At 37.7% G+C, this 13,895-nt stretch overlaps 1 protein-coding gene across 1 annotated transcript in view; it reads right to left on the reverse strand.

The window, feature by feature from the left end:
* Positions 1-1,849: 1,849 nt before the first annotated feature.
* SEC63 (SEC63 homolog, protein translocation regulator) overlaps positions 1,850-13,895 on the reverse strand; it is a 74,319-nt gene continuing 62,273 nt past the window's right edge. The window contains 2 exon segments of the mRNA XM_042986919.1: positions 1,850-2,941; positions 3,954-4,058. Coding sequence (XP_042842853.1) covers positions 2,798-2,941; positions 3,954-4,058 — 249 coding nt within the window. The 3' untranslated portion in view covers positions 1,850-2,797.

Below are 13,895 nucleotides of genomic sequence, written 5' to 3' on the forward strand. Positions count from 1 at the left end.
TACATAGACTGCGGAGTTACATTTGAAATAACTGTTGCGAAAGAACACTTCAGCATCTGGCTTTGATTTGTTGAAGCAAAGAACTAGATAGACCTCATGGTCAGCAATACACTCAGAGAGTTTCATTACATTCCTCAATATCCTCCCACATCTTTTCCCCATCAGTCAGTCCTTTGGCATCCCACAACCCACATTGCTTCCACCCAAGGTCTGAGCTTCCCGCCATGCAGCAGAGTAAAACAGCAAGCCAAGCTTGTCCTTCTCCACCCCTCAGTGCAAGCTGGGAGAAATGTAAGGGTATTACCCCACACAAAGTGCTCCTTAATTTTAAAAAGTTATTCATGAAAACTTAAAAACTTTGTAGAAAGGACATGAACATCTGACTTTTGAGATTGGGATATACACATGACAAACACCATGGGGCCTCAATCAAGTTTTATAACACTAAACTTTACAACTGCTAGACTTTCAAGTGTGGTCTCCTCATGGAAGAGTTATCTTCTAATAGGTACTTTGCCGATTTAGAGAAATAAAAATACTACACAACTTAAATAAATTTCATAAATAACGTTTCACTTTGTGTACACGTTTTCATCTGTATGCTCGATTATTCTGTTGACAAAATAGTTTCTTGATGAAAACAAAACTGAAACTACACTAAGAGTTTCCATTAGATTAATGCAAACCAGGGTCAGTTATCAAATCTTGATCAGGAGAAGACAGGATATGGAGTTTAGAGATTTGCTGAAGAGACGAGAACCATAAACCGAAGGCTCAGTTCTTTCACTATTGCAATATGGAGGTTTTTTTTTTTTTTACCTAAAGTACTTATTAGAGGATAATGTACTTACTTGGTTGGGAAGTACATATAGATCACCTAGAGAGCAAAGGAAAACAGACTAGTGGCATTTTCTAAGGTCAAGGTGATGCTGTTTTGTTAAGTACTATGGTGAGTTACTAGGTTGTGAAATCATCCTCTCTAAACACAGAAAGCCTCTGTAAGACAAAATGGCTACTAGAATAGAAATACTTTCTTGAAAATTATCTTTTAAGAAAACCAGGACATGTGTACATTACACACTGGTTCGTTCATACGTTTTCTTGAACAACTCCTTTTGCTTGATGCTACGGGCAGGGCTCACTGCCTTCTACCACACTTAAGTGACCAGCAGCTGTCTCACCCGACAGTCTCACCTTCCCAGCAAAACCTAACTCAAAAATTAAACCCTCTACTTGCGAAGAGAAACAACTCCTCAGTGGCACTTCTGCCTGCCAAGGAAGGGTCTAACACCTTTAAAGAGAAAAACAGGTGATGGAGTTTCCAATGGAGAAATCGCTTTGAACATACTGAGAAAATATTACATCCTAAATTTAGAACCAGGAAAACCATTCATGTTTTTGGTAATTTTCACATTTTATTTCCAACTACTGCAGTAACAAAACACCAGTGGTAATTCTGAATGGAAGGTGGCAACCTTTTAAATCAGTAAGGTCACAAATCAGTATTCCAACCGTATTTTGGCCTATGGAGATTTTGATAGGAGAGGGATTATTACAATCAGTCCTGTAATATCACAGACAAACGCTTCCTCAGTAACTAGTAATAAAAATATTCATCTTACCTCAGTGATTCATCATGTATACATTTCTACTCTCTATAAGCACTATCCTTTGGGGTTGCAGTGTGTGAGGGGGAAACTCCTCCCACTCATACGGTTTTCTATGCCATACAGACACAGTGGCCACTCGAGCAGTAATGGACATTATTAAATTTTAGTTGAAAAATAAAAGAATGAATTATCCTATTATATGCTTTCTCTGGGAGTAAAAAGACACACCGTTACAAATGTAAAATGAGCCAAACTTCTATTTTATTGACAGGAGTCCAAAATGAATACAAAAAAATGCCTCCACTGCATGTTATCTATTTTTTTCCTTAAAAGGCTTCTGAGTCAGGTAGATTAAAAGCTAAGAATGTATTTTAGCTTTTATAGTGAACCTTTTAAAAAAGGCTTAATAACATGAGTCACCAACATCAGAGAACATATGGTCCCACACTCATTTTTAGACCTATAGTTTATAAAAAGAATTAGATCCTGCACTGATCTGCTAAAATAGAGGCTTAAAAATGTTTTAAGCCATTAAAAGCCATTTTTATAACCTAATAACTCTGGGCAATTAAGAAAAGGAAAATCCCCAAATGTAGCCCTCTGTATTATGTGGAATGTGACAGAATGCCAACTTATGACCAAGATAGATAAAAATAAAAAGTTTAAAGCTATGAATAGAGCTGTTATAAATAGTCTTGTATCACTGCAAAATGTCAATAAAATGAATGATAGAGCTTATCAAAAGATTAAAACTTGAGCAGATGTTACTTAAAACGTATGTGTGGTGTTTATCATCCTCTAATGTTTGCTACAAACTAAAGCTAAACAAAGAAAAGTTGCTCACTTATAGATTGGTTTTCATGTACCTTTACTTTTACTGGGACCATAAAATGATCAGATAATACATAGCCCACACTTCTGGACAGTTATAACAAAGGGTTTATTATCGTTTGCAGATGAAATAAATGCACCATCCCATTCATACGTGAAAGGCTCTAACAAGCCTTAAGCGTTTTGGACTGCACCAAGGCACCACCATTGCCCAGTTGTATTATGCACCCATTTCGAGTAAAGAACTAATACCTCCCTCAACAGCAGTTCTGCACTGTTTCTGGTTTATTATACACTTCCGAAACAGCAAAAATTTGCAAGTATGTGCAAATATTGTGGTCCAGTCATAGTACTGCTTAGTCATCATCTTCCTCCTCTTCTTCCTCTTCCTCAAAGCTATCTTCAAAGCCCTCGCTGTCTTCCTGGTCTTCATCCCCCTCTATTGCTGTATCCCACTGTGGGTGATTTTCCGGTACAGGCTTAGCCTCGTGAACTTCCAACTATAAAGAAGAATTAAATGCAGACATGAGAAATTTGGGAGGAATAGTGAAGAAATATATGATAAAAGATTTTCTTTGACTGCAACAATTATAAAGAAATAGATTTTATGGTTCTAGCTCTAAATTTAACATATTTGCTTATAACAGACATTCATCCCAGAAATAAAAAGGCAATCTACTAACATGCTAATGTCATTAAATTTCTAATACAATTTGACATTTTAATTTTACAGAAACTATACTATTTACTCTGTAGCATGTTAGATTAATAATTGTGACTCTTGAGCAACAAGGTATGTCTCAAGAAGTCTGCTGAGGGAAGAAAACCTCAAGTGTGACTTTTGCAGCCTCCAGCTTCCTGAAATAAAATTCTGTAGACAATGGAAAGAAATAGGATATCCTCATGGGAGAAAAACAGGCATGCCTTTACCAGCTCCCTATACTTTGGGACTCCCAGCACACAGAACAGTAATACTTTAATACAGCTTTTACACAAAACAATGCCTTTTATAAAAACCTCAAGGGAAACCTCAAGGGAAACTGGTAAACACTGACAGGAATGTGCTTCAAATGATACTTACACAAAGTATAAACTCTGATAAAAAACAAATTAGTTTTAGAAATTAATAAACACTCCAAAAGAACCTGTGGGAAAATACATGTGCTTTTCTTAAAAAAAAAAAAAAAAAAAAAAAAAAAAAAGAACCCAGCTGGTGAGGCCCTATAAAGTTATAGCATATAAAAGCATATTAAGAGTATCTCTTAAGTAATTTATAGTTAACATTCTAAATCCTTCTAATAATTCATTTTCAAGGTTCTAAAGTATTATACTCCTTTAACTCAACAACTTAATTATGGAAAGAGCAGGCCATCAAGAATATCATATATAAAGTATAAGATGACATCTTTTTCCCTCTGTTACTCTACATTTCAAAACTAGAAATGCTTCCCTAGTATATTAAGCACTTAATCAAACAGGAAACTATATTTATTGAAGAGTCACTATTATTACCTTCAGGGGTTTAATCTGATCCAAACCCATATAGGAGTCTGATCTTAGAAACACTGTATACTGATAATTTCCAGGCTTTCCTGGTGCAGGAAACTTCAGTTCTACCTAGAAAAAAAAAAAAACAAACAGCACTTAAAATCCGTATTTGAGAAACGAAAGAAACAACTCATTCTTAAAGTTCCTAGGTAAGAGCGTTTAACTGGTAGGTTTATTTACTCAGATGACATAGGGAGCCCTAACAAACATTACAAAAGTTGGAACCCCAACAAATACATATATATATTTATGTCATTTATTATATATACTATGTAAAAAGGAAACCAAATTAGGCAGGACTGATGAGGTTAACTTGTATCTTTGCAATTCAAGAAAACATTTAAAGCAACCAAGTTCCGTATTAACCATCACACCTTGACAACTTGAAGAAATGAAGTAGGGAATAAAGGAAAATAAATGAAATGTAAAAATAACATAGGCTTCACCAAATAGGCAATTCTTGTGAGATTTTCTTATTTCTAAGGTAAATGCTATGAGATAATAGAAAATACATGTATTCGTCTCTACCCCCAGTTCCTGGCACAGAGCGAAATCCCTATAATTTCCTACATGATAAGAGCACTAGGAACATCTTTTGTTCTAGTATTTGGTCTGTGACCCTGGTTTCTGACACTGAGCTTGTAACACCTGAAGAATTACCTGGGTAATAGTAATGTGTTTTGTTCAAATGAGGTGACCCTTGATGAGCACCTAGATGAGGTCTGGTCACCAGAAAGACCAAGCCATGATTAGAAGTCTGGAGCCCTCAGCCACGGCCACCCATTCTCCAGAGAGGGGCTAGAAACTGAGTTAATGATCCATCATCCCTATGTTGATGAAGTCTCCATAAAAATCCTCAAAGTAAGGGGGTGTTCAGGGAGCTGCCAAGTTGGTGAGGACATGGAAGTGCTGGGAGAACGGTGTGCTCAAAAGAGCATGGAAACTCCATGCTCCTTACCACATACCATGTCCTATGTTATCTCTTCCATTTGAATAGTCCTCTGTATTCTTTATTACATTATTTTATAATAAACTAGCAAGTATGTTCCCCTGAGTTCTATGAGCCATTCTAGCAAACTGTCAAACCCAAGGAGAGGTTCATGAGAACCCCAATTTATAGCCAGTTGGTCAGAAGTACAGGTGACAACTTGAGACTTGCAAGTGGCATCTGAAGCACGTAGAGGGAGAGGGGCAGTCTTATAGAACTGAGCCCTTACCATGCAATATCTGATCCCAACTCCAGATAAAGAGAGTCAGTGTTGAATTAAATTGCAGGACACTCCGCGGTGTCACAGAAAATTACTTGGTGTGGGGAAAAACCCCCATACCTGGTGTCAAAAGTGCTGTGAGTGTGATAATAGTGTGAGTTACTAAGAAACACACAGGGGAAGTGAGTTTTTCCTTTACAAATGCCCAATGATGAAAATACCATATGCTTTTACTCATATGTGGAATCTAAAAAACAAATTAATAAACAAAAACCAGAATCTAACCTATAAATACAGAGAAGAAACTGATGGTTGCCAGAGGGAACTGATGGGCAAGGGAAGAGGGGATGGACAAAATGGGTGAAGGGGAGTAGGAGAGGTTTCCAGTTATGGAATGAGTAAGTTACATAAACAGAAGGTACAGCCTAGAAAATATAGTAAATAATACTGTAATAGCACTGTATGGTCTGTAGACAGTAGCTACACACATTGTGAGCATAGTATAACAAACAGAGAAGGTGAATCACTATGTTAAACACCTGAAACTAATATAACATTGTATGTCAACTATACCCAAATTAAAAAAAAATTTTAAACATGCCCAATGCTTTAAAAAGTCAAGAAGATATTTATCTCCTATCAAATCATAAACTTCACATACAAAGAGTTACAAACTTAAGAGTTTCAATTCCAGGGGAAGGAAGATGCCGAGGAAGTAGGAGGACCCTATGCTCTCATCATCCCACAAATATAACTAGATAACTATCAAATCATTCTAAATACCCTAGAAATTGACTTGAAGACTAGCAGAACAAACTCCACAACTAAGGGTAGAAAAGAGGCCACATCAAAGAAGAAAGGAAGTGCGGAGATGTGGTTTGGGCAAGAAATGGATTATGACCACTGTGATGGGGACGGAGCCAGGGTCGTGAAGAAGGGCAAGAGACAGAGACAAATTAGCCACAGAGGAGTGCATGGGGAAAAGGAATCCCCATAGTAACTGGCTTGGAAAGCACAAGGGCCTGAATTTCTTGAGTTCTTGCAACCAGCAGGGTTTTTAGCCTGGAGTTTTAAAGGTCAGCATACTGGCTCTGGGAGCACTGGGAGGACATCGGGGCTGTTCTTAGAGAAAAGGCAGGGCAAACAGTCCATAGACATACAGTGTGGAAACAGTGACCTGAAGAGTGCATGGGGTACACAGTGGGGAGTGTATTTGCTCATCTCACAGGGCATTGCTGAGAAACAGCATAGATGGAGAAATCCCTGGCCAGTGCCATTTCCCTCCCCTCCTCTTCAGCATAAGCACAGGGCCACCTGCGGGAAGCAGCACCAATACTACCTAACTTGCTTACACTAAGCCCCCACCCTCTGCACTCCAGTACAACTGCCCCTCCCAGTCACACTTGCTTCAGTCCCAGCACAGCGGAGCCCCAAGTTTCGAAGGGCCTTGGCTCCCTTGGCGGTGGCAAAAGGACTCATTTCACAAGCAGACCAGAACACACCTAGTTAAAACTCAGTCACGTTCAGGCTAGGGACCAAACACTGCCTACCAACAAAGAGACCCTCTGCAGACAACTGGCTTGCAAAAAAGCAAAGCACACACAGCACACATTGGAGACACCCCCTGAAGCACCAGACCCTGGGGGAACAAGGGACACTACACTGCAAGGCACTACAGGACCTCTTCTAAATAAAGCCATTACCCTCAAGAACAGGAGACACAGCTGACTTTCCTAACACAGAGAGACAGGCACAGGGACTTAGACAAAATGAGAAGACAGAGGAATCTCTCCCAGATGAAAGAAGAGGACAAGGCCACAGCAGGAGATCTAAGCAAAACAGACAGAAGTAATACCTGATAGAGAACTTAAAGCAGTGATCATAAGGATACTCACTGGATTTGAGAAAAGAGTAGAGGACTTCAGTGAGACCATTAACACAGAGATAAGGACTAACAGCAGAGATAAAGGGATCAATAAATAAAATAAGAAACACCCTAATGGAATGAACAGCAGGCTGGCAGATGCAGAGGAACGAATTAATGGCCTAGAAGACAGAACAATGGAAAGTGATCAAGCTGAACAAACAAAAGAAAGGAGGATTATACAAAATGAGAATAGACCTAGCGAACTCAGTGACTACATCAAACGGCAGTAACATTCACATTATAGGAGTCTCAGAAGAAGACAGAAAAAAGGAGACAGAATTTATTTGAAGAAATAATAGCTGAAAACTTTCCTAATCTGAGAAGGAAAGAGATAGATCCAGGAGGCACAGAGAACCCTCAACAAAATTAACAAAAGCAGACCCACACCAAGACATATTGTAATTAAAATGGCAAAATATAGTAATAAAGAAAAAGAATGTTAAAAGCAGCATGAAAAAGAAAAAAAAGACAATTACATACAAAGGAAACCCCATAAGGCTATCAGCAGATTTTTCAGCAGAAACTTTCCAAGCCAGAAAGGAGTGGCATGATATATTCAAAGTGTTGAACGAGGAAAACCTGCAACCAAGAAACACTATCCAGTAAGGCTATCATTCAGAACAGGAGATAAAGAGTCTCCTAGACAAACAAAAAGTAAAAGAGTTCATGACCACTAAACCAGCCCTGCAAAAAATATTTAATTTAAAGGGGACTCTGAGTGGAAAGATCAAAAATGACACTATGAAGGTAGGATACACAAAGCTGTAAAATTGAATACTTCTGTAAAGAAATCAGTCAAGGAACTCACAAAATAAAAGGATATAAAATGTAATAACATATGCCGAAAATGTGGGGAGAAGAGGAACAAAGAATGGGTTCAAACTTAAACAACCATCAACTTAATACAGGCTGCTATATGCAAAAGATGTTATATACAAACCTAATGGTAACCACAAATCAAAAATCATTAATAATATGCAAAGAATAAAGAAAAATCCAAATATATCACTAAAGAAAACCAGCAAACCATGAAAGAAAGGATCAGAGAAAATCTTTAGAAACCACAAAACATGTAATGAAAGAGCAATAAATACACACCTATTAATAATTACTCTGTGCAAGGCTTCTGGGTGGCTCAGTCAGTTGACCGTCTGACCCTTGATTTAGGCTCAGGTCATGATCCCAAAGTTGTGGGAATGAGCCCCGCATCTGGCTCCATGCTAAGCATGGAGCCTGCTTAAGATTCTCTCTGCCACTCTCCCCCACCTTCTCTCTCTCTCTCTAAAAAATAGTAATCATCATCATCATCATCATCATCATCACTCTGAATAGACTAAACACTCCAATCAAAAGACACAGGGTAACAGAATGGATAAAAAGACAAGACCTATCTATATGCTGCCTACAAGAGATTCATTTCAGACCAAAAGACACTGGCAGATTGAAAGTGAGGGGATGGAAAAACATCTATCATGCAAATGAATCTCAAAAGAAAGCCAGAGTAAAAATACTGATATCAGACAAAATAGACTTTAAAACAAAGACTGGAACAGGAGACAAAAAAGGACACTATATAATATTATAAATTAAGGGGACAATCCAACAAGAAGATATAATAATTGTTAAATATGTATGCACCCAACATGAAAGCACCCAAATTCATAAACTAGTTAATAACAAACATAAGGAACTGATCAATAATAATACAATAAAAGTAGAGGACTTTAACATCCCACTTACATCAATGGAGAGATCATCTAAACAGAAAATCAACAAGGAAACAAAGTCTTTTTTTATTTTTATTTTTAATGTTTATTTATTTATGAGGGACAGAGCATGAGTAGGGGAGGAGCAGAGACAGAGGGAGACAGAGAATCTGAAGCAGGCTCCAGGCTCTGGGCTGTCAGCACAGAGCCTGTTGCGGGACTCAAACCCACAAACTGCGAGATCATAACCTAAGCCAAAGTCAGACACCCAACCAACTGAGCCACCCAGGTGCCCCAGAAACAAAGGCTTTTGAATGACAGACTGGAACATATAGATTTAACAGGTATATTCATAACATTCCACCCCAATAGCAGAATATACATTCTTTTCAAGTACACATGGAAAATTCTCCAGGACAGGTCACATATTAGGTCACAAAACAAGCCTCAACAAATTCAAAAAGATCAAAGTCATACCATGCATCTTTTCTGACCACAACACTAGTCAACCTACAAAACTACAAGTCAACCACAAGGGGGATCCCAGGTGGCTCAGTTGGTTAAGCGTCTGACTCTTGGTTTCGGCTCAGGTCATGATCTTGCGGTTTCGTGGGTTCAAGCCCTGCAATGGGCTCTGCACTAGATCTTCTCTCTCTCCCTCTCTCTGCCCTTCCCCAGCTCACACTGTCTCTGTCTCTCTCAAAATAAATAAACTTAAAAAAGAAGTTAACCACAAGAAAAAAATCTGTAACCACGATAAATACATGGAGATTAAATAACATTCTACTAAACAATGAATGTTTGGGGGGTGGGGGAGGAGAGAGAGAAAGAGAGAGAGAGAGAGAGAGAGAGAGAGAGAAAGAGAAAGAGAAAGAGAAAGAGTGAATCTCAAGCAGGCTCCATGCTCAGTGCAGAGCTCAGGCAGGGCTTGATCCCATGACCCTGGGACCATGACCTGAGCCGAAATCAAGAGTCAGACGCTGAACTGACTAAGCTGCCCAGGCACCCCTACCAAGTGTTTAAAGAAGATTTAATACCTATTCTTCTCAAACTATTCCAAAATACAGAAAAGGAAGGGAAACTTCCAAATTCATTCTATGAAGCCAGGATTACCCTGATACCAAAACCAGGTAACGACGTCACAAAACAAGAGAACTACAGACCAATACATCTGATGAAAATAGATGCAAAAATTCTAAAAAACCAAATCCAGCAATACATTACAAAAATCATTCATCATGATCAAGTGGGATTTATTCCTGCGTTGCAAGGGTGGTTCAATATTCACAAATCAATCAACGTGATACATCACATCAAGAAGAGAAAGGATAAGAACAATAGGATCATTCCAACAGATGCAGAAAAAGCATTTGACAAAGTATAACATCCATTCATGATAAAAACCCTCAATAATGTAGATGTAGAAGGAACACACCTCAACATAATAAAGGTCATATATGAAAAACCCCACAACAATCTCCTCAATGGAATAAAACTGAGAACCTTTCCCTTAAGGTCAGGAACAAGACAAGGATATTGACTCTTATTTTATTCAACATAGTACTGGAAGTCTTAGCCATAGCAATCAGACAACAGAAAAAAAATAAAAGGCATCTAAATTGGTAAGGAAAAAAGAAATCTTTCAGTATTTGCAGATGACATAATACTATATACGGAAAACCTGAAAGATTCCATCAAAAAACTGCTAGAACTGATAAACGAACTCAGTAAAGTCACAGGACACAAAATCAATGTACAGAAATCTGTTGCATTTATATACACCAATAATGAAGCAGCAGAAAGAGAAATTAAGAAATCAATCCCATCTACAAGTACACCAAAAACGGTAAGATATCTAAGAATAAACCTAACCAAAGAAGTGATACACCTATACTCTGAAAACTATAAAACACCAATGAAAGAAACTGAAAATGACACAAAAAATGGAAAGACGTTCCATACTCATGGACTGGAAGAGCAAATATTGTAAAAATGTCTATACTACCCAAAGCAATCTACACGTTCAATGCAATCCCTACCAAAATACCTACACCATTTTTCCAGAACTAGAATAATCCTAAAATTTATATGAAACCAGAAAAGACCCTGAGTAGCCAAAGCAACCTTGAAAACGAAAAGCAAAACTGGAGGCATCACAATTTTAGATTGCAAGTTATATTACAAAGCTATAGTGATCAAGCAGTACGGTAATGGCACAAAAACAGACATGTAGATTAATGGAACAGAACAGAAACTCCAGAAATAAACACACAATTATGTGATCAACTGATCTTCAACAAAGCAGGAAAGAATATCCAATGGGAAAAAGATGGTCTCTTCAACAAATGGTGTTTGGAAAACTAGACAGCAACTGCAAAACAAAGAAACTGGGGGCACCTGGGTGGCTCAGTAGGTTAAGCACCTGACTCTTGATTTCGGCTCAGGTCATGATCTCACAGTTCGTGAGAGTGAGAGCCCTTTGTCAGGCTCTGGACTGACAGAGCAGACAGAGCCTGCTGGGGATTCTCTCTCTCCCTCTCTCTCTGCCCCTCCCCCACTTGTATGCATGCTCTCTCTCTCACTCTCTCTCTCAAAATAAACTTGAAATAAATTTTTTAATGAAAAATAAAAATTAAAAAAGAAAGAAAGAAACTGGACCACTTTCTTACACCACACACAAAAATAAATTCAAAACAGGTTATGGACCTAAATGTGAGGCCTGAAACCATAAAAATCCTAGAAAAGAACATAGGTAGTATCTTTTTTGACACTGGCTATAGCAACTTTTTTCTAGGTATGTCTCCTGAAGCAAGGGAAACAAAAGCAAAAATAAACTATTGGGACTCCATCAAAATAAAAAGCTTCTGCAGAGTGAAGAAAACAATCGACAAAACTAAAAGGCAACCTATGGAATGAAAGAAGATTATTTGCAAGTAATCTAATAAAGGGTTACTATCCAAATATATAAAGAACTTATAAAACTCAACACCCAAAAAACAATCCAATTAAAAAATGGGCAAGACATGAGCAGACATTTGGCCAAGAAGACCTACAGATGGCCAACACATGAAAAGATGTGCATCATCACTTACCATCAGAGAAATACAAATCAAAACTACAATGGGGTATCACCTCACACCTGTCAGAATTCTGGCTAAAATCAAAAATGTAAGAAACAACTGGTGTTGGTGAGGATGTGGAGAAAACATAACCCTCTTCCACTGTTGGTAGAAATGCAAACTGGTACAGCCACTGTGGAAAACAGTATGGAGGTTCTTCAAAAAGTTAAAAACAGAAGTATCCTACAATCCAGCAATCACACTACTGGGTATTTACCCCCAAAATACAAAAACACTAATTCAAAGGGATATATGCATCCCTATGTTTACAGCAGCATTATTTACAACAGCCAAATTATGGAAGCAGCCCAAATGTCCATCAATTGATGAATGGATAAAGAAGATGTGATATATACATACAATGGAATATTAGCCATAAAAAAGAATGAAATCTTGCCACTTGCAATAACATGGATGGAGCTAGAACGTATAATGCTAAGTGAAGTCAGTCAGAGAAAGACAAATACCATATGATTTCACTCATATAAGGAACAAAATAAATAAGAAAAGGGGAAAAAAAGAGAGAGACAAACCAAGAAACTGACTTTTTAACTACAGAGAACAAACAGATGGTTACCAGAGTGGAGGTGGGTGGGGAATGAGTGAAACAGATGATGGGTATTAAGGGGCATTAACAACTTAAAAAAAAAAAAGTTTCATTTTCATTTAGACAAAGGAAGAATAAATTATTAAGATGTCATTTGGATGTTTTGGCAATCTGCCTCCAATCTCCAAAATCCAGATTTTGTAAGCAAGATTATATACTAAAACAAACTAGAAAAATCATGGGAGAATCCTTTTTTTGAAAATTAATCTCATAGTTTGACCTTTCTAAGTCACCACAAAACCAAGAAAACAGAAAAGAAAAAATTACTAAATCACACTGCAAAAAAAACTCCAAGTAAATAAAGTTTATATTTTTGCCTAGTAAAAACAACCATAATAGTAAAACAAAATGGGGAGAAATATCTGCAACAAATATCACCACAGGTTGATTTCATAATATTTAAAACAACAATTGCCCAAACCAAATTAAAAGACCAATAAAAATGAACAATGGTCACAAAGAGAAGTACAATTCAAATACACTGAAAGATGTATTACTCTGAAGAGAAATACAATACTGAAACTACACTGTATAATTAGGAAAAACTGATTCAGTCAAGAATCATCAATTATATTAAAATGAGTGGGTAAAAGACAGAGAACAGGATATTAATATTAACATAGTGCCCAAGTAGCACCCCAAAGATTAGAAGGAAAAATACCTTTTACAGTAGAGAAGCCTTAACTAAATGTTCAACCATGGTATCACCAATGTGGGCAAACTGATATAATGTGCCCCAATTTGATGCACTAAGAAGGTTACATCACTTATGTAGTATTTCTACCAAAAATATTTAAGATGAATACAATTATGAGTAACCAATGAGACAAAACTGAGGGATATTCTACAAAATACTTTGTCTGGACTCTTTAAAAATGTTGATGGCATGAAAAATTTAAAAACAAGGGGCGCCTGGGTGGCTCAGTCGGTTAAGCGTCCGACTTTGGCTCAGGTCATGATCTCGCGGTCTGTGAGTTCAAGCCCCGCGTTGGGCTCTGTGCTGACTGCTCAGAGCCTGGAGCCTGTTTCAGATTCTGTGTCTCCCTCTCTCTCTGACCCTCCCCCGTTCATGCTCTGTCTCTCTCTGTCTCAAAAACAAATAAACGTTAAAAAAAAAATTAAAAACAAACAAACAAACAAAAAGGCCAATGAAGAGTTCTAGAATAAAGATGAATGACAACCAAATTCAATGCATGATCCTTGACTGGATCCTGGATTTTAAAACAAAATAAAAACTAACTTAAAAAAAAAAAAAAGCGATGTCTGGGTGGCTCAGTCAGTTGAGCATCCCACTCAATTTTGGCTCAGGTCACGATCCCAGGGTCGTGGGATTGAGCAC

The sequence above is a fragment of the Panthera tigris genome, chromosome B2 (genome assembly GCF_018350195.1).
Source record: "Panthera tigris isolate Pti1 chromosome B2, P.tigris_Pti1_mat1.1, whole genome shotgun sequence".
Lineage (NCBI taxonomy): Eukaryota > Metazoa > Chordata > Mammalia > Carnivora > Felidae > Panthera > Panthera tigris.